Here is a 25394-nt window from a genome sequence, read left to right as displayed (position 1 = left end):
GATTGATCTGTATACTTACAGCCTGTCCCGGATATCCAGGTGGACCTATGGACCCTGTACTTCCTTTTTCTCCCTAAAAGAGATGGCATGTCTGTTAATGCTATAATACAGTTAATGAGAATCAGTACTGTTTAAACAACTAGCTGAATTAATTTGTGAAATATATGCCCGGTTTCCCAGACTAAGTTTAAAATATGTCAGTAGCAGGCCTTAATCTTTACTATTGCACAGCACTCTAGAATACTTGATTCTGATTGGCCAATTATTAATTGATAATGATCTATCAAAACAAGTAATGTCATCCAGGTACTGCATCCAGGTATCCAGTAATGTCATCCAGGTCACCTTAACAGGTGCAGTTACATAAACACATAATCAATATAACTATGTGTAATTAATAACACATATGAGACTTAAAAATTATTTGACCGAATGCATGTTTGCCTTAATAATAATAATAATAATAATAATAATAATTCATTACATTTATATAGCGCTTTATAAAAAAGAAAGATAGTGCTCAGTGGATCATGTAGGTTGTCTACAAATCAGAAGGTTGGTGGTTCAATCCCCAGCCCCACCTGACCAAGTGTCGAGGTGTCCTTGAGCAAGACACCTACCCCAGCTGCTCCTGATGAGCTGGATTGCGCCTTGCATGAGTAAAATGTGTGAGTGAGTGAACGGGTGAATGTGAGGCAACTTGTAAAGTTCTTTGGAGGGCCATAGGTCTGTTAAAAGCTCTATATAAATGCAGTCAACTTACCATAGCCAATTAGTTTATAAGAGGATGATTAGTAGGCCAATTTGTCTGTTTTGAAAGACATCCTCAGATTTTTAACGACCACGGAGTGGTTTTTATTTTCACAAAAATTTCTCAAAAAAAGGAAAATTTTCTTCTAAAAATTAAGATTTTCGTTGCAAAACGAGATAACTCAGTTTTTAACATTTTTGTCAAAACATGTTTATTATTATGTTATTATTTTGTTTTATGGTGCTATTTAGCTGTATTTTATTAAGGTATGAAGGTTTAAATCAAAACAAACCAACTGCAGTTGAATTGATATTAATTGGAATGCAAAACCAAAAAACAGAGTTATCTCGTTTTGCAACTTATAAATTGGGTAAGAGTGCCGTCTACTGGATAATAGTGGAATTACAGATTACCGTAAAAACTTGGCAGGGGAATGGCGGGGAAAGAGTCAATGTCTCATCTGAAAGGCATGAATGGCCATGTAATAAGGGGGATAATGTAAAGCCAATTGTGTCTTGTATTACCATGAAGGGATTTATTTGGGGGATTAACTAAAAGCTTTCTGAAACAGTCTGTAGTCCAGGTCTTAGTAAATTGTATCTAATATGCTTTTCAAAAAGCCATTATTTACTACATGATTAAATGGATTGTTTTAAACTTTGACTGAGAAACCAACATTATAGCAATACTTTTCAGGGCAGGAACTTGTTCAGTAACAAGGAACCGCAAAGAAAAGTTTAAGGGTGGTTTCCCAAACAGGGTTTACCCAAGTCCCAGATTTAATGCATGTTTGAACTGCCTTCATTTAAAAACACCTTGCAATTACATATATTAATTTGTTTCTTTTATGTAAGGTTTGTTTGTAAAAATGACTTAAATGTCCAGATAGAGCTAGTCCTGGATTAATCTAAACCCTATGCAGGAAACTGCCTGGATATGTGCTCAGGCTTCTAATGTCAAATCCAAAGTGACTGTTTACACAAATACTCTAAGATAAATATTGGAAAGATTTAATGGTGAGTGGGTGGCATATAAAAGTGGCTATTAAATCATCATAGTATAAAATACATCTAAACTGAATATAATATAAATGTTACCAGAGTTATAATAATCATTGAAAATGGATGGGTTAGAAACAGCTGCAGTTGTGGAAGTACATTTGGCTGAAGTTAGGACAATTAAGAGAAAATTATTCATACCATTTGACCATCTTTGCCTGGTGGCCCTTGTATGCCTTGATTGCCAACAGAACCCTTAAGAGGAAAAAACAGTTCATGTTCAGTAAAAAATTTTTTACCTATCTAGGTCAGTTTAAGCTTCAAGTGGTTTAATATACAATTTCAACACTGTAAAAACTCATATCAATATAGTTTTTTTTTCACTTTTACAAATTACAAAACAAATAGGCCTACTTTCAACTTGTTTATAAGTTATGCAAACTATATAGTAGTCAAAAACTTAAAATAGTAGGTTCAATTTACTTGTGTGACGTGAGATCAGTGTAGAATCCAATAGCAGAAGTTTATTTAATCAATAATGGCAGACAAATCCAAGTGGTGATTGTGGTGGCAAAATTATTGGTGGAAAAAATATTACAAAAATGTTAACCTCAAAGGAATCCACCCCAATGTCTCTGCGATGTTCTGATGCAGAGATATAGGCTTTTTATAGGTTTGGTTGCTAAGGAGTGCATTGACACCCACCAGTGATTATACTCCAAGTCCAAGCCACAAGTGAAATGGTCTAGCCCCTGTGTCTCTACGATGTTCGGATGCAGATTTATAAGGCTTTGTTAATTACGTTGCTAGGGTACTGTTTTGGTTGCTAGGGAGTAGCTTGGCAGTAACCAATGATGATGCTACTTGCCAGGATGAATGATTTAAATAAACCCCCATGCTGCCATGACATTCCAGCCCAGTCTCACGAAATTTCGTTATATAGTCACGTATTTTTTTGATTCTTTTTTCGTGCTATTATCACGAAATTTCGTGTTTTTTCGTGATCGTATAACGAATTCCTGTTTTCGTGTGATTATCACGTATTGGTTACTCAACTGTTTTGTCCTATTTTCTTACCATTGTCGCTTCGGTTTAGGGTTAGATTTACATAAAATGACATCCCTAACCAAACCCAACTCTAACCCCAACGCCAGGCGACATATAAAAAAATAAATCAGAAGAAATAGTATAAACCAATATATAAAGTGACATTCTAATGCAAGCACCAAATCTAACCCTAAACCGAAGCGACAATGGTTTAAAAATAGGAAAAAGCAGTTGAGTAACCAATACGTGATAATCACACGAAAACAGGAATTCGTTATACGATCACGAAAAAACACGAAATTTCGTGATAATAGCACGAAAAAAGAATCAAAAAAATATGTGACTATATCACGAAACTTTGTGAGACTGGGTAGGACATTCAGATTTGAAGATATAACTGTTTGAGTTTTTGTTGCTAGGGTGCTCAACAGTGGTTGCTAAAGGCATGGCTTAACACCTTCGTAAGGATCCTGAGAGATTGACTGGATGCCTGAATAAAATGAACCCACCCCTATGTTTCTATGAAACGGTGTTGCAAAGATATCCATCTGGGCATTTTATAATGGCAGTATATGGGATCGGTTGCTAGGGTGCCCAAAATAGTTGCTAGGGTGTGGCTTGGAACCTTTATGATAACCCTGAGAGATTAATTGGATGCTGAAGTAAAATGAGCCCACCCACTTGTCTCTGTGACACTTTGATGCAGGAATGTTCAATAAAATAGCCCTGTACGTCCTAAATATCATAGTAGGAAAATCGCATTGCTTTTCTTTCCTATCACCTTGTATTTCTATATGGATGATTTCGGACAGCATTTGCTCCACTGCAAATGTTGTAAACCACATGCTTTTACAAAATCCTCGCTCAGAGCTATGAGCTGTCAAACTTAGGTGTAATGTTAAGTGTATGGGATTTTTCGGGGTAGTTTTTCGCATCCCTCTCGGAAATCCTGCACCAGATAGTTTATCAAATTCATAGCACACCTCTCCTCATATCAATAAACTGATCAATTTGAGACATCATTCATGGGTCTACCACAAACCGTGTGGGATGAGTTACCAGTGTTGGGCAAGTTATTGAAAATTAATAATTAGTTACAGTTACTAGTTACTTCTTTTAAAAGTCTACTCTACTTTACTCTACCAGTTACTGTATATCAAAAGTAATTAGTTACTATGGAAAGTCACTTTTAAGTTACTTTTATGTCTGCATTTTAAATGTAAATATGAACAGTACTGAACAGTCAAACAATAAAATGATAGACCACAGTGGGGGTCACTCTTTTGTTAGATTGGTTATGTACTGCATTATTTTAGTAAAGTTTCTTTTATGGATGGGCTATTTTACACGTAAAACACTCATTTATCACATACTGTATAGCCTGTTTTGTTTTAGATTCAGCCTTTGAATATTTTTGTTAGAAATGATCTCAATATGTAAGCTTAGTTTATTTATGTATATCATTTAGACCAGTGTTTCCCAATCCTGGTCCTCAAGGCCCCCCTGCCAGAAAATTTTAGATGTCTCCTTATTTAAAACACCTGATTCAACTTAACATCCTATTTCAAAAATGGTAAACATGTCTCCCTAACGAGCTGATGAGTTAAATCAGGTGTGTTAAATAAGGAGACATCTAAAACTTTCTGGCAGGGGGGCCTCGAGGACCAGGATTGGGAACCACTGATTTAGACCATTTAGACAAATATTCTGTATGTTTACATTGAAAATATATGATGTGTTAAAATTGTGTACTGTCTCTTTAAGAATTTGGAGACTGTAGCTGTGTCCCAATTCAAAGGCTGCGACCTTCTAAAGAGTTATTTTAAGACCGATTGCATCACAGCAGTGCGCCTTGAGGCTAGTAAGGCCGTCCCAATTCAAAGGATGCTTAATGAAGCCTCAAAATGCGTCCTCATTTCTCCATGCTGTTAAGGATAGAACGAATGGATCCTTAACAGCCGAGCTCAGGGGCGCTGCTAAGGATTTTGGGCCCCATTAAAGAATCTTGACAGGGCCCTCAACACAGCCGAGACTTTTTTCATATTAATTTACATAAAATCATGCGCTTTTATGGTATTTTGACTACCAATGGGGTGAGAAAATTTTACTTGAATTAAGTTTTTAAGAAAAAAGAAATCTCATTTCACAAGTTTTTTCTCACCCCATTGGCAGATCATTTTGCTTGTTTTAAGGACAATTTCACTTAAATTGTATATTAATTTGTCTTAAAACTACACTCACGTACTTATGTAATTTTGCTCATCAAGAAAAAGCATCTTCATTTAAGCATTTTTAGATATTACTTCTGAAAACAAGACAAAAATACTAAGTAAGAAAGTCATTTTTTGCAGTGTTGAACGTTTAACTAAAACTGTGTTTTGTTATTTTTCCAGCGTTTTCTTGACCTAACATGGGGAGAAAATTGAGTTCCATTATCATGCCTTTTAAACACTAGAATGGCCACCAGCAGTCATTTTAACCGCAACATTTAAACTTATGCATTGCAAAAAATTATTTTCAAGAAAAAAATTCTTAGTATTTTAGACTTAGTAGACTTATTTTCTTGGGTTGTTTTGCTCATCAAGAAAAAGCATCTTAATTTAAGAATTTTTAGATATTTTTACTGAAAACAAGACAAAAAAACGTAAGAATTTTTCAGTTTTTGACTTCCAGATTTTTGAAGCATTTTCACTTCATTGTCATTCAAGTTGATATTCTGCCGGCGCTATAAGTGAAGTCAAGCTGTGTTGCCTGGATTATACAATTTGGGCGGACTGAACCATTTTATGATAATTGAGAGGGGGGAAAGGGGCCCACGGACGTTTATGTTTCCTACACAAATACATTTTTTTGATACCAGGAAACAGCAAATAGAATAATTTAAAGTTAATAATTTTTACTATTGAATATTTTTTAGCACCACAATTTGGAGGGCTTCTCTGGGCCCCCTCTTACCAGTGGGCCCCGAGAATTGTCATTGTTTACCCCCCCTTTACAGCGCCCCTGGCCGAGCTTATCCCAAAATTCACTGCGCACCTACAATGGCTGCATATAATGGCTGGATATTCTAAATAAAACGATTAAAACCTTTTTTAAATAAAAGTGTGTATTTATCAGAAAACATTTTAGTATTATAAGGTATGTTTTGTGTTAATGATGTTCTGTTTATGTTGCGTATATTTCTAAGGGTGATTAATTTGATATACTGTTGAATAGTTTAATCTACATCAACGTGTCATATTGCATACTGTCGTTATGATTGTAAATAAGCAGCTAAATACGTTTATACGTTTTTGTGTTTGTTTGATGTTAATTGTACGTAACCACTGTAAGATGGTGATTTTTTTTTTTTCTCTGGATGGGAAATAGTAAAAAATTTATCAAGCATTTATCAAGAAATAGTGAAATGATAATACTGTTCACCTTATCACCACTTATTGTTCAGCCCTCAAAAGGACCAAACCTGGGGTGTTAGTTGAGCACAGGCTGGGACATTTTGTTTGATTCATGTGACTTTTCTTTTCTTTTCTCGTGTAATAAATACCATAACAATTGATGATTGTGTTCCAAAGATAGATATAAGTTCAGGGGAGGTCAGACAACTTTTTAAAAGAATTAATACTAATAAGGCAACAGGCCCTGATGATGTGTCAGCATTTCTTTTGAAAACATGTGCAGAGGAACATACACCAGCTTGGGCCGATGTTTTTCAAAGGTCAATTGACTCTCATACAGTTCCATGTCTTTGGAAGAAGGCAATCAGTATTCCCATTCAAACTGTTCCTCGAGAAAGCAACGATTACAGACCAGTAGCCTTGACTTCTATTGTAATGAAGTGTTTGGAAAAGCTGATGGTGTGGAAACTGAAGTTAAATATTAAGGGACAGTTAGACCCATATCAGTTTGCCTATAAAGACAACCTGGGCACTGATGATGCAGCCACACATCCTCCTTAGTAAGCTCAAGACAAATGTCTGTTAATCCATATTTTATTCTGTATTATTACTCTTTTTTGACCAACACGACCCAGCAGGTCATAATCAGTCAGACATTATCAGAGTCTAAAGTCATCAATGCAGGTGTTCCTCAGGAATGTATGAGTTCCCTTTCAATACGGTTCACTTCGCATTGCGTCAGTTAGCTGACGCTATGGGGGAAACTCCTGTTTACTCCGTGACTGAAGCCTATTGGTTAACGTCTGTACAAAGTACAGACCAATGACGTTTGAACCCGCGCGCGGGAGGAACGCGTCCCTATATAAGCGCGGTTCAATCGTCAGGAGCTCATTATTTTCTCCTTCAGCGCGAACCTCTCGCTGCTCCGAAGAAAAAGAAGAAGCCTTACCTCGCCGTTGACAAAAGCCCTGCAGCGGAGTCCAGGCCTAGCGTCTTCCCCTGCCGTTTTCCGGCTGAGAATCGAAGATAGCAGAGTCCAGGTCTAGCGTCTTCCCCTGCCGCTTTCCGGCCGAGAACCGAAGATAGCCTTCGCTTGCCGTGGTACGAGCCCTGTGCAGCGGACACACGCCTGACGAGGTCTCCCCTGCGGCCGCCCGGTAAGATCAATATTTTTAATATAAAGCTATAAGCTAAAAGAGCAGGCGCTGTTGTAATAGCGTCCAGCACAGCGGCTCGGTGAGCCTCTCTGCTATGAATTTCCTCCGAGCGCGTTACCGGTCTGGCACCTCCCACCCCGGGACCGCGCTTATGCTTTGGTTGTCTTATCCATGTTTCGTGCTCCCCCTGCTGTTCCTCTCTCGCCGGGATGAACACACGGCGAGCCATGAGACTAGATGGATGCATAGACAAGCACACACGGACTAACCCCCCCTGTGTTCTGTCACACCGCAACCGTTCATGCTTACAGAGTCCCTTCGATCCTCTCACATTCAGTGGCGAGATCTCTGGCACATATATTAATCCCCCGAGTGCATCGGGTGATACCGTCACGACGCATGGCTGTTCTGTCTGTGTTGCTGCTCCCCTCTGCCGTTCCTCTCTTGTTGAGATGAACAAGCGGGGAACCGTAGACCTGGATAGATGCATACGACAAGCAAACACGGGCGGTCTGCCCCTGTCTCTGTCATAGCACAGCCACTCGTGCTCCACGCTCGCGGAGTCCCTCGCTCCTTTCCCCACAGTGGTGAGGTCTCTTAACGGCTTAGCTAGCACGCTGTATTACGGCTCGCTGCCTCTAAATGCAGCTGTCCAGTGTTCAACGATTACAGAGCTTCATGCCCCTCCCCTCATGGAGCGGCGCGATCTCATTCGTCTGCTCGATAGGGCCGATTCGCCGCTATTGGAGCACCAAGAACACTCATTATAAGAGAGCTTCATGCCCCTCCCCTCCTGTAGCGGCACGATCTCATTCGTCTGCCCGATAAGGCGGACACGCCTCTATTGGAGCGCTAAAACACTTATTATAGAGCTTTACTGGCCTGAGCCGATCTCACTTCAGATAGCTCATTCTTCGTCTGCCTGGTAATTTCTCTCTGGTTTAGACGGAATCAGAGGCAGAACGAATTTGTTTATAATATACTGAGGCTCGAATACCTCCCTTTATTCAGTCCCGTCCTATATCAGTGCGCTGAATATTGGTACATTCTTATATATATACCCGGTTTTTCTGCCCTTTTAATAAACGGCAAAACCGCGGGCCTCACGGCAGACTTCCTCTCTGCGATGGGTTCAGTCTGACATTAAACCACCTAGACATACTACCCTGCTCCGTGAGCCGTTCGGTCACCGTCACTACTGAGGCTTGTGCACCTGAACGGCTGAGCTCTGGTCTCCGCAGCACAGCTGCATCAACAGAGAACGAAACTGTCTGGGAGAAAAGGGGTTATGTCGCGCCTCGGCTGGACTGCCCTGAAAAGTGTGCTGTTTATCCAAACATACTGTGTAATACTGTCGGCTATGCGACCTCACTATAGTGGCGAACGGTATTTAATTCCTCTAAAAAGAGTAATTTCCGTGCTTACTATACTGTGTATTGACACCCACGGTTGTAAGGTGTCTCTAAACACTTTATCGCCTTACTGACAAGCAATCAGTAATACGCACACACGGCCCGCTGTCCATAATTCTATCGACGCTAGCCGAAAAAACCCCGGTTTGGCCATATACTGTGTATTGACACCCCACGACTGTACGGTGTCTCTAACACCTTTCTGCCAAATTCGCTCGCAGCCCACCTCAGTTTTTCCGCTACGATGCTGATGGCGCAAACGAGCACGGTCTTACGGCTGTTATTCTCTCTTCCTAGAGGAAGGACAGCCTCAGACTTTTGCATGGCTCCAAGCGTTTGAATCGCGCCCTCTCCGGACGGCCACTCAAAGGCTTACAGCCAAGCGGTTTATGACGTTTTTCGGCCATATAGCTGATTTATATTAGCGGATCCGAAGACGCTCACACCTCCGCTCCAATACTCGGAGATATTAAGGGTAATATCAACCTCAAGTGAGCTTGCTACCCGCCACAATAAGTTTCAAAGCTTAAAGCGCGCGCACAGTCAGACGCGCGCGGCATCTCGTTTAAGACGGGCACACGTACCCCTCTAACGAGCCTCAGAAAGCTGAATATCGTGGCATTCTGTTCATAAGTCCACTTCAGTTTGACTAAGCAAAGGTCCCGCCCCGAGCTGACGGCCGGGAAGCTTGCTTAAGTTACACACGGCTGCATGAAGTGCTGTCATTACGAGCTAGCCCAGCATTTGCTGTGGGTTGAACACGCTTTACGACGGCAATCAGCCTTCGGCGCGTGGAACGCCGTTTGTCTCATATAAATCACCTTGTACTGTGAATACGGTACATTAAGAGGATGATTTAGCACTGCAGCACTCTCGACCGTGTTATTGTGATAATGCGGTCGGGCAATCTACGGTGGTTTCATTATTTACCGAACCAGACTGAGATCTCGCCCCCTGAACAAGCTGACGAGTCATCTCCTTTATAAACTCATTGCATCGCTTTATAAGCTATGTTCAATCAGAGTGATACGCATCTTATGCTTAAACTACCAATATTAACCCATTACGATGGGCGTGCGGAGATGGCATCCGTGGGACACGACCTACATTACGTGCCTTATGACACATAGACACAAGCTGCTAGGACCCCTTTCACGAGGCGTCCTTATGCAAAGTCTGATCCATTCTGTCTAGTGACATTTGAAAGTCAAAACCCCCCGCGAATCGCCGGTGGAACACTTTTCTCCTCACTACAGAGGCACGGCGGCTCTCTCCCCTACCTATATCTATGTGGCCGTGATAACAGCGAACCACGCTTTTACGACCGACCATTCATTTAATTCACAAGCCTGTCATCTCTCAGATGCGGACGGCGGCGGTAACAGCGAACCATGCTTTTACGGCTGGCCATTCACTTTATTCATAAGCCTGTCATTTCTCAGATGCGGACGGTGCCCGAGGCACAGCGCTCTGGAACTGTCCAAGGTCCTGTATGACACATACGTCTGACGTACATCAGACGATCAGCTGTTCATCTGCGTCACAGATCACTCACTAGAGCACCTGTCAATACAGGCTATTTATGGATCGTTGACGTTATCACCTCCCGTGACAATTATGCTCACTTGTCTTAGAGCATGGGCATGGTCTTAGAGGTTTCTCATTTGACAATTGTGACACGGCCGGCTGGTCCCCGCCGTCCACGTTGTCAGTTTACAGCTTCGACATCCCTGCTTCGCGCACTACTGAGGTTTGTTGCATTAAAGGTGCGCCCATTAGCTCACCTGTATGCACGATATGGTTTTTAATTATATGCGTCCACCGTGCGCTTAGAGAAGCTCACATGTACACGCTATAACATTTTGGTATACAATAAGATGCGCTTGGGAAAGCTCACCTGTATACACAGCTGTGTTATGCTTTGTAACACATACATTGTTGTTCATCTGTGTACGTTCACGGTGCGTTGGGTGCCCACCGTTACGTTCATCAATCATATCTGTACACATTCACGGCGCGTTCTGTGCACTGATTTATCTATACGCATTCACGGTGCACTGAAGAGTTCACCCGTGTGCGCACAATTTATTATCAGAACACATGACGGCGCGCTCGAGAATCTTGCCGGCCTGTGCATTATAACACTCTGATTCATCTATATGCATTCACGATGTATTCAAGTGTTCACCTGTGCCCGTGCAATTTATAGTCAATACACATTTACGGCGCGCTTGGAAAGCTCACCGATCTGTGCACTATAATACTACCTATATGCATCCCGATGCGCTCGAGGGTGCACCTGGGTTCACACTATTGTGGTATCTGTATAATCCCACGCTACGAACCGTTCTGCCGCATATTATAGTCAGATCGGCCGTTCGTGAGCTTCGCAGATCACTCACTACGTATGTCTGTTGCTAACAGTGGTTATTTAGATGGATCGTTGAAACCATCGCAGTGGCTCACGCCCCTCTATGAGCTATGTCCTATATAGAGCCCACTCTGTGCGAGTTTGGCTTCTTCATGAACTTGGTCTACAGGGGTATCTATATCTATATTTGATATCTGCTACGCGGCCGGCTGGTCTTCGCCGTCTACGTTGTCAGATTGTACAGCTTAGACGTCCCTGCCCTACGAGCGCAGGTTCTCTCGGCTCAATCAGGCACGCTCATGCGTTTTATGTGTACACCACGGTGCGCTCAGCGAGCTCACCAACGTGACTCTGAATTTACTTATCTCGCACAGCCGCGGCGCGCTCGGTACCTCGCCGTCTTGTGCTATGTTATGTGCCCCCGGTGCGTTTAAAACCCCACTGTGTGCGCGTCAACAATTTATATGGTGCTTACACATTTGCTTTTAAAGCTGTGAATATGCCGGGTATAGGGCCACACGCAGTGTCTCTCCGGTAAGGCACTTCAGTACGTTGTGTATGCACGGCGTGATGGGATTACGTTCCCCCATAGCGTCAGCTAACTGACGCAATGCGAAGTGAACCGTATTGAAAGGGAACGCTTAGGTTACTCACGTAACCCCGGTTCCCTGAAATAACGGGAACGAAGCATTGCGTCTCTTGCCGTATAGGGACGCGTTCCTCCCGCGCGCGGGTTCAAACGTCATTGGTCTGTACTTTGTACAGACGTTAACCAATAGGCTTCAGTCACGGAGTAAACAGGAGTTGACGCAATGCTTCGTTCCCGTTATTTCAGGGAACCGGGGTTACGTGAGTAACCTAAGCGTTCTCCTATTTTATTTACATTATACACAAACGATTCTGTAGTCATTCCAACACTTTTATTGTAAAGTTTTCTGATGATACTGCAATTATGGGACTTATGGACATGGATACTGACTTTTCCGATTATAGTTTGGAGGTTAAAATGTTCATACAATGGTGTGAGGACCATCATCTCATTGTAAATACTAAGAAAACAGAAGAAATTATTTTTTTGACCCGGGACATGTGGGAGATCATTCTTCACTGGTGGTCCAGAACACTTGTATTGGCCAGGTTTGTTCTTACAAATACTTGGGTGTGTAATCTGTCTTGGAGTATCCATGTGAGTTATGTATGTACTAAGATCCAACAGAGACCGACTTCTTGCGAAGACTCAAGAGGGTACTGATGTTATTTTATCATGCTGTGATTGAGAGTGTGTTACATTATGGAATTGTAGCTTGGTTTAGTAACATATCAGTTAAGTTAAAATCACAAATAAAAAGATTGGTATACACCGCAATGAAAGTGATAGGGGTGAAGGAGTTTCCTTCCCTGCCAAATTCTCTTTGAGAGGCCCATAGTTAAACATGCAAATAAATTCTAGCAGACCCCTTCTATGTCCTGTACCCTGAATATGAACTTCTCCCTTCTGGTAGACGCTATAGGGTCCTGGTTAAGTATAGGAAGATACCTGAATAGGTATAAGAATTATTTTATTACTTTATCAGTAAATCTTCTAAATTCAGAATGAAATGCAGTGTAAATTGTGTATTGAGGTTTTTCTTATTATTGTACTATAATTGCATGTCTTATTTGGCAGCCTTTTGTCCAAGACAAATTTCCTTCGGGACCAATTAAGTAATCTAATCTTAAGTAATCTAATATTTAATGTTAAATAAATATTTTAGCTAAATAAACTAGCCTATGCTGTCATCTGCTAATAAGAGTGTATTCTAAACTCTGTTACTGTATATGCATGTACAGATTTTCCTGGAAAACCAAAAAAGAATACACAAAGAAGTCAAATTGTAAGCATCTTTGAACAATGCTTTTAGAATCAGAAAGATGTTCCTACATGTAACCAGTATTACCAATAATGTTGTGTTATTGTCAACGATAAAACAGCAATGGACACTTATTTGTATAACTATTGTAAGAAAACTGACCTTTTCGCCCGGTTTACCAGGTATCCCGGGTAGGCCTGGAATACCTCTTTCACCCTAGAGAAAAACAAACCAACAGTCAATAAACAAAATGATTCTGTGTTCCAGTTAGTTCAGATATTGAGCACATTCTACATTGAATATACTAGTGTGAGTGATCCAACACAACTCATGACAATTTGTACCTTTTTTACAAGATGGCTAATTCATATTAATTTATTAATCGTTTTTTGTACGATTAGTTTTGGCCTCTGTGACATTAATGTTTAAGGTGGGGTTTCATTATTGTGAGATTAAGCTGAATGATCCTAAGTGAAATATAAATTTCTACCTAATGCATGAAGAAATTAGAACTATAGTAAGTAAATGTTTTATATGTCGCTATTATAAAATAAACGTATAATCCAGGGGTCACCAATCCTGCTCCTGGAGTGCCGGCAGGGGCGGCGTTTGCGTATGGCAGTTGCCATACCCTAGCATTCAGACAAAACACCAGAAATCAACAGGCTATAACGATGCTCATTAAAGATAATTGTAAATATTTTCAGTAAAACATATCTGAACATTGGTACAACACTAAAAGGGATAATTGACACGTGTGTTCGACTTCATACTATAACACAGGAACGGACATACGGATGACATCAACGAGAGCGGTTTGAAAGCAAACTCTTCCGATGATTTCTCGACTCACCCTTGCGGTACTTTGATGTCATCAGCCTGTCGTCCTTGCACCGCAGCTTGAAGTCCCCGGCAGAAGCTAAGGTCTCATAATTACCGCTACTGTTATAATCTTTATTTTCGCAAGTAAAATCCTTGTTTTGTTTTAACATTCAAACAGACTCGGTTCTCCCCCACACTCGCGCTATGCACATTGCATACATTATTCCATAAATGATATTATTGGTTCTCTGTGAATAAATAAACATGTTCTTCCACTGGGAAATTGTAGCGCAGTCGAAGTGAATTGTTTTAATTATTTGCGCGCATTTTTTTAATATGGCCACTTGTGGAATAAAAACTGCACGACGACAAAATAGGTAAGACTTGTTTTTGCATTTAGCCCTGCTTTACTAAGAGTTTTATTTAGTTTTTTAGTCTTAGTTGGTTAACTTATTTACGTGTGCTCTATCACATCATTTAAAAGTCTTTATTGTGTGTTTATAAGTGTTTATTGGCGGTTGTCATGACAAGATTTGTGAAGGGATGTTACAGTATGTTTTTGATATTATCTTGTTTTAGTTTATCATCTGTTGCTGGAGTTGCACTTAGTTTAGAATTACAACATTTGAAAAGCATTTTAAACAACCATGATTTCTATTTTTGTTTTTCATTTGTATTGCTTCGTCTGTAGTGTAGATCTGTGCAATCGTAGTATGATTTCGTACAGATTGGTGGAGTATGTACATATATAATGTGGTTTATAGATTCGTTATTTGAGAATGGCCTTCTTGTATGAAGAATTTTTGCCATACCCTAGGTTTTCGTGAAACGCCGCCACTGAGTGCCGGTGTCTCCGCAGATAATATTTTATATAAACTAGTGGAGCAAATTCCAAACTATATTTTTAATAATTATAATTTGCATTTATTTAGTGCTTTTCTGTAGAACTCAAAGCACTTTACATATGGAAAGTGGAGTTCCTTTCAACCACCACCTACACTGAAAATGTTAGACCGAGATAAGCCTTAAAGTAAAATATGTTGAAATGTGAAAAATCCTTGATAAAGACAACTTTTAAATGCATATAAAGATCACACAAATAAAGAATTTAAATAGTATGGTGCTACAGCCATAGATGTTTAGTTCTTATAACTCTGCATACAGTAAAGTACTGCCCAAACAACAAAGATCTGTGTTTGCAAATATCTTCTCAGTGGTAAATATTTGTAATGTGCTATGGCCCATGATCATATATATACTATATATATATATATATATATATATATATATATATATATATATATATATATATATATATATATATATATATATATATATATATATATATATATATATATATATATATATATATATATATATTGTGCCACAGCAGTGTGACTTTAGGCTAGTAAGGTTGTCCCAATTCGAAGGATGCATAAAGTTTAACCTCAAAATTGCATCTTTATGTCCCTGTGCTGTTAAGGATAGAACAAATGGATCCTTCACAGCCTAGGGCCTTGGCTATCCCAAGATTCAATGTGCCTGTAACGGCTGAATAGAACGTCTGGATATTTTAAAATAAACATTTAAAACCTTCATTAAAAAAGTGTGTATTTAGCAGAAAAAAGTTTCTTCTCTCTGCTTTAGTATTATTGCTTTAGTATTATAAATTATGTTTTGTATTAATATTTTTTAGTGTATGTTGCGTATATTTCTAAGGTTGATTAAATTGATATTCTGTTGGTTAGTTTAATCTACATCCAAGTGTCATATTTTAGAGAGTACATTTTGCGTTCATAATCCTCAAGGATCCCCATAAGACTAAATATTTTACTACAATTTAAAGGTAAAATTAAACGCTGAACCATACAAAAATGCATGAGTACTTACTGTTTCTCCAAGGCTTCCCTTTTCTCCCTTATGTCCAACAGCTCCACGTGGCCCCTGTTTAAACGGAGAGAAAGGTAGTATGATTAAATGTACCATGTCGGTTTATTGTAATGTAATGCCAGGTATTTACAGCCTCATCCATACCTCTATGCCAGAAGGTCCTTGAAGGCCAGGGCTACCTCTAGGACCTGGGACACCCTTTAATAAAGAAAGATATTGACACTGAGATACTGATCTAAAACAAAGCTAAAGACTTAGGGCTCTATTTTAACGATCTAAGCGCATTGTCTAAAGCGCACAGCGCAACGTCTAAATGGGCGTGTCCGAATCCACTTTTGCTAATTTAACGACGGGAAAAATTGTTTTTGCGCCAAGCGCATGGTCGAAAAGGGTAGGTCCTTTTGTAATGGGAGTATTTTGGGCGTAACGTGCAGTAAACCAATGAGAGTCACAGCTCTCATCCCCTTTAAAAGCAAGTTGCGCTGGCGCTATGTCTAATCCCTATTTAAATGACGGACTTTGTAAACTGAAAAACTAAGCGGAGGAAGACGATCCCCAGTTTAAGATTAATGTTAAATAATTGTGTTGTTTTTCACTTGTATTGAAATTGTTATTTTTTATTAAAACCTTTAAAACCCGTTTTCTTTTAGTCATGGAAGTAAAAAGCAGGCTTGTAATTGCTTTAAATGTATGGCTATCCAATATCATCAAAACATAATTTACAAGTATGTAAGAAAAGGTTTGTACTCTAAAAATACTTTATTTGTAACAAACAGGAGATAAAGAAATTACAAACGGCTCTCCTCACGTTTCAGCACTTTGGACAGCGTTTTTTTTTAGCAAAGAGTTTTTTAAGCATTACTTACAAATGTTTCTCATCTCACCATATCCACAGGTACATTATATACAATAAATCCGTGAGGTAGCATTAAAAAAAAACATTTAAAAACAGACGCATTTGTTCAAAGCAAAGCATTTATTTACTTACCAGGCTGGTGAAGCAGCTCTTTGCGCCTTAACGTCTCATAATCAGTCCTCATTTATAAATATGTCCAAGAGACTCAATAATAATCTTTTACATTCAATCCTTTAATCTTTCATATTTAAAAGCATTTTTGTGCTGCTGCGCATTCATGTAGCCTACTTTGTGATAAGCAAACCCGCGTTGTCCTCCCGTTTATAGGCGCATTTTACTAATGCGCTCTTTAAATAACATAAAACACATTGCGCCATTGACTTTAGACTTTAGACCAGGTTTTTGTTGGTCAATGGCGTAGTCTATTTTAGTTGCCTCAAAATAGCAACGCGCCAACAATGCGCCTGAACACACCTCATTTTCAGACCAGAACGCCCATGGGCGCAAAAGGGGGCGCAAATGCATTTGCTATTTAAACAACGCGGCGCTAAACGTGAAAATTAGGGTGGAAACTAGCGAAAGACACTTGCGTCGCGCATTGCGCTGCATTGCGCCGGGTGTAAGATAGAGCCCATACAGTCATGCGAATAGTACATTTAAGTATATATAGAATTAAAATTGGGTTCCCTTTTTAGGGAACTTCAATGCTGTGTCATGAAATGACACTATGGAAACACACCTGCAGCATGTGCTCACGTGAAATCTTTGTACAACTATACGAAGCCCTTTTAAAGGCGCAGAGTGATGACGTTACGAGTGACACCGGAACCGGAAGGTATAAAAGTTAAATGTAAACATAGCGTGTTAGCTTCTGCCATTTCAGCAAGCATTCTTTGTGATCTGTTTGTCCAAATATTGTTTGTCTGTCTTACAAATATAAAACAAAATGGTAGTCAGTCATTAAAATGTGTTACTTTTGTCTGTGCATCTTACAGGAACGCATACCCTATAGCTTTGTTTGTGAGTGGAGCATGTCAGTCAACTCTTGAGAGGGCTGACTGTTAACACTGTGACTGCTGCTAAGGCTGTTGCCGCTTTGTTGCTCCTCTGCTCTTTCATGTTAAAACAAATGCGGAGCTCGTATCGTGGAGTTTGCTACACTCCCGACTGACTGAATATTTATAGATTTGCACCCCACAGCTCTGGTCGCCTGTTGTTAAGACAACGCGAGGCTCGTGGCTGTGCTATGATGCTTCAGGATGCCCTAGGTTTTCTGTTTCTACCCAGAACTATTGTAGAACTAGTGATCTGTTTGAAAAAACTCTAGTACAGTGGTTCCCAAACTTTTTCCTTGTGTACAGTGCATTTTAAAATGTAATATTTTATTTAAACAAAACATATAAAATTATACCTAGTAGTGCTGTTGGTTGGTTGGCTTATTATTTTTTTAGGTTTAATTACACAGAATTCATGATAAATGAATGTATTTTATAAAATGTCATAAAACTGGGGCCCTCCTGGCACCATCTCGTGGCCCCCCTGGGGGCCCCGGCCCCCAGTTTGAAAACCACTGCTCTAGTACACTGTTTGGACCGTCTCCTGGCATGTAGTTGCTTCAGGGCATCGGACTCAGACCCAAATGTAATCAATACGCAAACCCCGCCGTCTATGATGTTTTAGGATGTGCTAGTTTATCTGTTTCTACCCAGAACTGTTGTAAAACTCGTAATCTGTCTCAAAACACTGTAGTTAAATTAGTTTGACCATCTCCTGCATTGTAGTTGCTTCAGGGAATCGGACTCACACACCTCACACCCCAAGCTAACCTTTGTTTGCAGTAGAGCAGTTTTTTCATAAATCTGCTAAACATGACACAATGTTGTTAGAGATAATACAATTAATTTAGCTTTTCTTCCTTTAATATTCAGAGGGATTTTATCCACCAACTGGACCCTGCACAAGCTTGGTGTTAGAGTAAGAGGTGATATTCCTGCTGGAAAAAAGGGCCAAACAGTATGTTTCCCCCTCCATGAGAGTCAGTCCAGATTCTACAGCTGGTACTTCATATTTTCTAAGAAGAATGGTGGGCTGAGGTTCATTCTAAAAGTCAGACATCCTACATGTTATCTTAGGAAATTCAGGTTCATATGCGGACTGCTATTATTATTATGGCCAGTACCATATTTTAGAACAAAGTTCTGTAGTAACATTAGATAAGAAGCATTTTAGCCATCCCAACAGCCTTGGAGGATGTTGCCCTACTTTGTGATTGTATTTTGGTGGGTTAACACAAAGAAATGCTCAGTTCCATCAGATAAAGCTGCTCGGAAAACAGACAAATATCTTTTATGGCCGACCTCAGTGCCAAACCTGAGAAGAAGAAGAGGACATTTTGATTGATCCACAGCATTTCTCCTTACCATCCTTCACCCTCATCCAAAGCCAAGGTAGACATAAAAATTCCTTAAGAGAACAGGATGGCTATGCAAAGTATTGGCTTACCAAATAACAAATCTTTACATTCTTCCCCCAACAAAATGGACATAAAACCATCACCTATTGAAGCCATACTTGTTTAGAGACATTAACATTTTGAATTGAATCTCTGTGTTCAAATAATCACAGTTATTAACATACCCAGTTTTGAGTCTCCCCCAGAGATTGTAACAGGACAACCCCCATGATTGGGGGTTGAGACATGGGCAATGGAGACTCCACCCAGAGGTGGTGGAGCAAATTTGGGAGAGAGGCGGTCCAGCAGAGGTAGACCTGTTTGCATCTTGAGACAAGCCACTTCCAGTTATGGTTTTCTCTGACTCATCTCTGATGCTATGGTTTAGGCATAGCTGAGGTGACATGATGATTTCCCTCGCTTGTTCTGCTTCCAGAAGTATTAAAGAGAGTTCACCTCGCCCTTTGTCTACAGATGTTGTGAGCAGTGGCGGTTTGTCTGTAAGGTGGTCCGCCCCCTTAAAGTTGGCCAGAGAGGAAGCTACTTTAACATGTTACCAAAAAGTTAAATATATAGTGCAAATTAATACATAAAATAAAATCATTTAACTGTACTATTTCACTGTTAGTCAAGTTATAATTTATAAAAAAAACTGAGTTTGTTGTGTGTGTCATTTTTGTGTGTCTGGGGCGCACCCCTAATGAGTGTCTATGTAGGTCAGTAAAAAGGGTAAAAACATGTGACCTGAGGCTGAACTTTAATTGGCTGGTTTCGGATCCGCCCTGGGGGGCAGAACTGTGCCCACTTTTGTTGTAAGCGAATCAATTTTGTTTTTTACCTCATGGTCTTTGACCTCATGTGATTGGATTGCTCTCAGAGTCTCATAACCCTGTTGGTGTGTTAGCTACAGTAGACTACTGATCAGTAAAAGCAAGTGAAATATCTTGAGATTAAGGAAAATATGATTTTATCCTTACAGAATCACCCTTTACAAGACATTTAATTGATGAATAAATAAAGGATTAAGAAGCTTGGACCAGATCGACCAACAGAGTCAAATGATTACACTCTGTGTGCTCCATCACTTCTAATGGCAAACCGAGTTGGTTAGCTGGATATCATGTAAGTCCTGAGTTAAAAAATTTTTTCCCTGTTTGCTGTTTTAAAGTCTGATTGCGTAATAGACTGCAGAATGAGCTGTTGGACTGTATGTAAGTAAGTCTGTTGTGAGGGAAAAAATGTATGTGTGCTATTGCTATTAAAGCAAAAAGAAACGTACAAGCCTGTGATTAGGCAACTTTAGTGTCTCTTTTTGTGTGTGACTCATTTTGCCAGCGAAGGTCACATGTATAAACTGGTTTTGCCCAAAACGCTGACAAATTTTATACAGAAAATTTAAGCATTTAAAATTTTATAGTTTGACATGTGCGCTAAAAAAGTCTAAACATTTTTTTACCTTATCCTACACTTCAAATGTCCTGTCCAATCAAATACTCTCTAGACACTGAAGCTTCCCACCCCCTACATTATGCAGAACCTCCGCCTGAAATCTCAAGCACCTGAAACAAGACCCTTGTTAATCCATTATCTATTTCTTATATGGGTAATAGCACAAATTCATTTCATTCCGATTTGCTTCTGAGCAGACTGTGAGGCATAAGATTGGATCTATAAATGTCATCCATTACTGTACATGATAATCTGAGTCGAACATCGGAACCAACCGAGGTCCAGATTTTTTCTTTAAATCCTCGGGAGGGGAAAATTAGGGAAATTCAGGCCGATTATCCTGTAGTTTGAGCCCGTCTTAAAACATTATTATACAGTTTATAAATAAAAACATATTATGAGACAAAGTTCATGGGAAGATTATTTTAAAGTTGCCTTAGGGTGTCTTTTCTACACGCCTACATGTAACATTTGTGCAAACAGCAGCCGGAGGATGACACGCATGTCTTTGTATATTGTATAAGAAATAAAATAAATCCCACCAACATTTTTCAATAAACAGCATTGTTGACATGGGAGAATGTCACCCGGTTAACCCCACTTTATGAGGGAAGTGTACAGAGCTGCCAAAGCTCAAAGTGCACTAAAGATTCTTCTAGACCAGTGGTTCCCTTTCAATACGGTTCACTTCGCATTGCGTCAGTTAGCTGACGCTATGGGGGGGGGAAACTCCTGTTTACTCCGTGACTGAAGCCTATTGGTTAACGTCTGTACAAAGTACAGACCAATGACGTTTGAACCCGCGCGCGGGAGGAACGCGTCCCTATATAAGCGCGGTTCAATCGTCAGGAGCTCATTATTTTCTCCTTCAGCGCGAACCTCTCGCTGCTCCGAAGAAAAAGAAGAAGCCTTACCTCGCCGTTGACAAAAGCCCTGCAGCGGAGTCCAGGCCTAGCGTCTTCCCCTGCCGTTTTCCGGCTGAGAACCGAAGATAGCAGAGTCCAGGTCTAGCGTCTTCCCCTGCCGCTTTCCGGCCGAGAACCGAAGATAGCCTTCGCTTGCCGTGGTACGAGCCCTGTGCAGCGGACACGCCTGACGAGGTCTCCCCTGCGGCCGCCCGGTAAGATCAATATTTTTAATATAAAGCTATAAGCTAAAAGAGCAGGCGCTGTTGTAATAGCGTCCAGCACAGCGGCTCGGTGAGCCTCTCTGCTATGAATTTCCTCCGAGCGCGTTACCGGTCTGGCACCTCCCACGCCGGGACCGCGCTTATGCTTTGGTTGTCTTATCCATGTTTCGTGCTCCCCCTGCTGTTCCTCTCTCGCCGGGATGAACACACGGCGAGCCATGAGACTAGATGGATGCATAGACAAGCACACACGGACTAACCCCCCCTGTGTTCTGTCACACCGCAACCGTTCATGCTTACAGAGTCCCTTCGCTCCTCTCACATTCAGTGGCGAGATCTCTGGCACATATATTAATCCCCCGAGTGCATCGGGTGATACCGTCACGACGCATGGCTGTTCTGTCTGTGTTGCTGCTCCCCTCTGCCGTTCCTCTCTTGTTGAGATGAACAAGCGGGGAACCGTAGACCTGGATAGATGCAAACGACAAGCAAACACGGGCGGTCTGCCCCTGTCTCTGTCATAGCACAGCCACTCGTGCTCCACGCTCGCGGAGTCCCTCGCTCCTTTCCCCACAGTGGTGAGGTCTCTTAACGGCTTAGCTAGCACGCAGTATTACGGCTCGCTGCCTCTAAATGCAGCTGTCCAGTGTTCAACGATTACAGAGCTTCATGCCCCTCCCCTCCTGGAGCGGCGCGATCTCATTCGTCTGCTCGATAGGGCCGATTCGCCGCTATTGGAGCACCAAGAACACTCATTATAAGAGAGCTTCATGCCCCTCCCCTCCTGGAGCGGCACGATCTCATTCGTCTGCTCGATAAGGCGGACACGCCTCTATTGGAGCGCTAAAACACTTATTATAGAGCTTTACTGGCCTGAGCCGATCTCACTTCAGATAGCTCATTCTTCGTCTGCCTGGTAATTTCTCTCTGGTTTAGACGGAATCAGAGGCAGAACGAATTTGTTTATAATATACTGAGGCCCGAATACCTCCCTTTATTCAGTCCCGTCCTATATCAGTGCGCTGAATATTGGTACATTCTTATATATATACCCGGTTTTTCTGCCCTTTTAATAAACGGCAAAACCGCGGGCCTCACGGCAGACTTCCTCTCTGCGATGGGTTCAGTCTGACATTAAACCACCTAGACATACTACCCTGCTCCGTGAGCCGTTCGGTCACCGTCACTACTGAGGCTTGTGCACCTGAACGGCTGAGCTCTGGTCTCCGCAGCACAGCTGCATCAACAGAGAACGAAACTGTCTGGGAGAAAAGGGGTTATGTCGCGCCTCGGCTGGACTGCCCTGAAATGTTTTCTGTGTGCTGTTTATCCAAACATACTGTGTAATACTGTCGGCTATGCGACCTCACTATAGTGGCGAACGGTATTTAATTCCTCTAAAAAGAGTAATTTCCGTGCTTACTATACTGTGTTTTGACACCCACGGTTGTACGGTGTCTCTAAACACTTTATCGCCTTACTGACAAGCAATCAGTAATACGCACACACGGCCCGCTGTCCATAATTCTATCGGCGCTAGCCGAAAAAACCCCGGTTTGGCCATATACTGTGTATTGACACCCCACGACTGTACGGTGTCTCTAACACCTTTCTGCCAAATTCGCTCGCAGCCCACCTCAGTTTCTCCGCTACGATGCTGATGGCGCAAACGAGCACGGTCTTACGGCTGTTATTCTCTCTTCCTAGAGGAAGGACAGCCTCAGACTTTTGCATGGCTCCAAGCGTTTGAATCGCGCCCTCTCCGGACGGCCACTCAAAGGCTTACAGCCAAGCGGTTTATGACGTTTTTCGGCCATATAGCTGATTTATATTAGCGGATCCAAAGACGCTCACACCTCCGCACCAATACTCGGAGATATTAAGGGTAATATCAACCTCAAGTGAGCTTGCTACCCGCCACAATAAGTTTCAAAGCTTAAAGCGCGCGCACAGTCAGACGCGCGCGGCATCTCGTTTAAGACGGGCACACGTACCCCTCTAACGAGCCTCAGAAAGCTGAATATCGTGGCATTCTGTTCATAAGTCCACTTCAGTTTGACTAAGCAAAGGTCCCGCCCCGAGCTGACGGCCGGGAAGCTTGCTTAAGTTACACACGGCTGCATGAAGTGCTGTCATTACGAGCTAGCCCAGCATTTGCTGTGGGTTGAACACGCTTTACGACGGCAATCAGCCTTCGGCGCGTGGAACGCCGTTTGTCTCATATAAATCACCTTGTACTGTGAATACGGTACATTAAGAGGATGATTTAGCACTGCAGCACTCTCGACCGTGTTATTGTGATAATGCGGTCGGGCAATCTACGGTGGTTTCATTATTTACCGAACCAGACTGAGATCTCGCCCCCTGAACAAGCTGACGAGTCATCTCCTTTATAAACTCATTGCATCGCTTTATAAGCTATGTTCAATCAGAGTGATACGCATCTCATGCTTAACTACCAATATTAACCCATTACGATGGGCGTGCGGAGATGGCATCCGTGGGACACGACCTACATTACGTGCCTTATGACACATAGACACAAGCTGCTAGGACCCCTTTCACGAGGCGTCCTTATGCAAAGTCTGATCCATTCTGTCTAGTGACATTTGAAAGTCAAAACCCCCCGCGAATCGCCGGTGGAACACTTTTCTCCTCACTACAGAGGCACGGCGGCTCTCTCCCCTACCTATATCTATGTGGCCGTGATAACAGCGAACCACGCTTTTACGACCGACCATTCATTTAATTCACAAGCCTGTCATCTCTCAGATGCGGACGGCGGCGGTAACAGCGAACCATGCTTTTACGGCTGGCCATTCACTTTATTCATAAGCCTGTCATTTCTCAGATGTGGACGGTGCCCGAGGCACAGCGCTCTGGAACTGTCCAAGGTCCTGTATGACACATACGTCTGACGTACATCAGACGATCAGCTGTTCATCTGCGTCACAGATCACTCACTAGAGCACCTGTCAATACAGGCTATTTATGGATCGTTGACGTTATCACCTCCCGTGACAATTATGCTCACTTGTCTTAGAGCATGGGCATGGTCTTAGAGGTTTCTCATTTGACAATTGTGACACGGCCGGCTGGTCCCCGCCGTCCACGTTGTCAGTTTACAGCTTCGACATCCCTGCTTCGCGCACTACTGAGGTTTGTTGCATTAAAGGTGCGCCCATTAGCTCACCTGTATGCACGATATGGTTTTTAATTATATGCGTCCACCGTGCGCTTAGAGAAGCTCACATGTACACGCTATAACATTTTGGTATACAATAAGATGCGCTTGGGAAAGCTCACCTGTATACACAGCTGTGTTATGCTTTGTGACACATACATTGTTGTTCATCTGTGTACGTTCACGGTGCGTTGGGTGCCCACCGTTACGTTCATCAATCATATCTGTACACATTCACGGCGCGTTCTGTGCACTGATTTATCTATACGCATTCACGGTGCACTGAAGAGTTCACCCGTGTGCGCACAATTTATTATCAGAACACATGACGGCGCGCTCGAGAATCTTGCCGGCCTGTGCATTATAACACTCTGATTCATCTATATGCATTCACGATGTATTCAAGTGTTCACCTGTGCCCGTGCAATTTATAGTCAATACACATTTACGGCGCGCTTGGAAAGCTCACCGATCTGTGCACTATAATACTACCTATATGCATCCCGATGCGCTCGAGGGTGCACCTGGGTTCACACTATTGTGGTATCTGTATAATCCCATGCTACGAACCGTTCTGCCGCATATTATAGTCAGATCGGCCGTTCGTGAGCTGCGCAGATCACTCACTACG

General features: G+C 41.6%; 1 protein-coding gene across 1 annotated transcript in view; it reads right to left on the bottom strand.

Moving 5' to 3' along the window:
* The window catches only part of col21a1 (collagen, type XXI, alpha 1), a 107571-nt gene that overhangs the window by 48074 nt on the left and 34103 nt on the right, over positions 1-25394 (bottom strand). Inside the window, exons 10-14 of the mRNA XM_065249434.2 lie at positions 15838-15891; positions 15694-15747; positions 13144-13197; positions 1951-2004; positions 20-73 (exon numbers count right to left, since the gene is read on the bottom strand). Coding sequence (XP_065105506.2) covers positions 20-73; positions 1951-2004; positions 13144-13197; positions 15694-15747; positions 15838-15891 — 270 coding nt within the window. The remainder of the gene's footprint in view (positions 1-19; positions 74-1950; positions 2005-13143; positions 13198-15693; positions 15748-15837; positions 15892-25394) is intronic.

The sequence above is a fragment of the Paramisgurnus dabryanus genome, chromosome 20, assembly GCF_030506205.2.
Source record: "Paramisgurnus dabryanus chromosome 20, PD_genome_1.1, whole genome shotgun sequence".
Taxonomy (NCBI): domain Eukaryota; kingdom Metazoa; phylum Chordata; class Actinopteri; order Cypriniformes; family Cobitidae; genus Paramisgurnus; species Paramisgurnus dabryanus.
The sequence above is the reverse complement of the archived record's forward strand: the minus strand, read 5'-3'. Positions and strand labels throughout refer to the sequence as shown.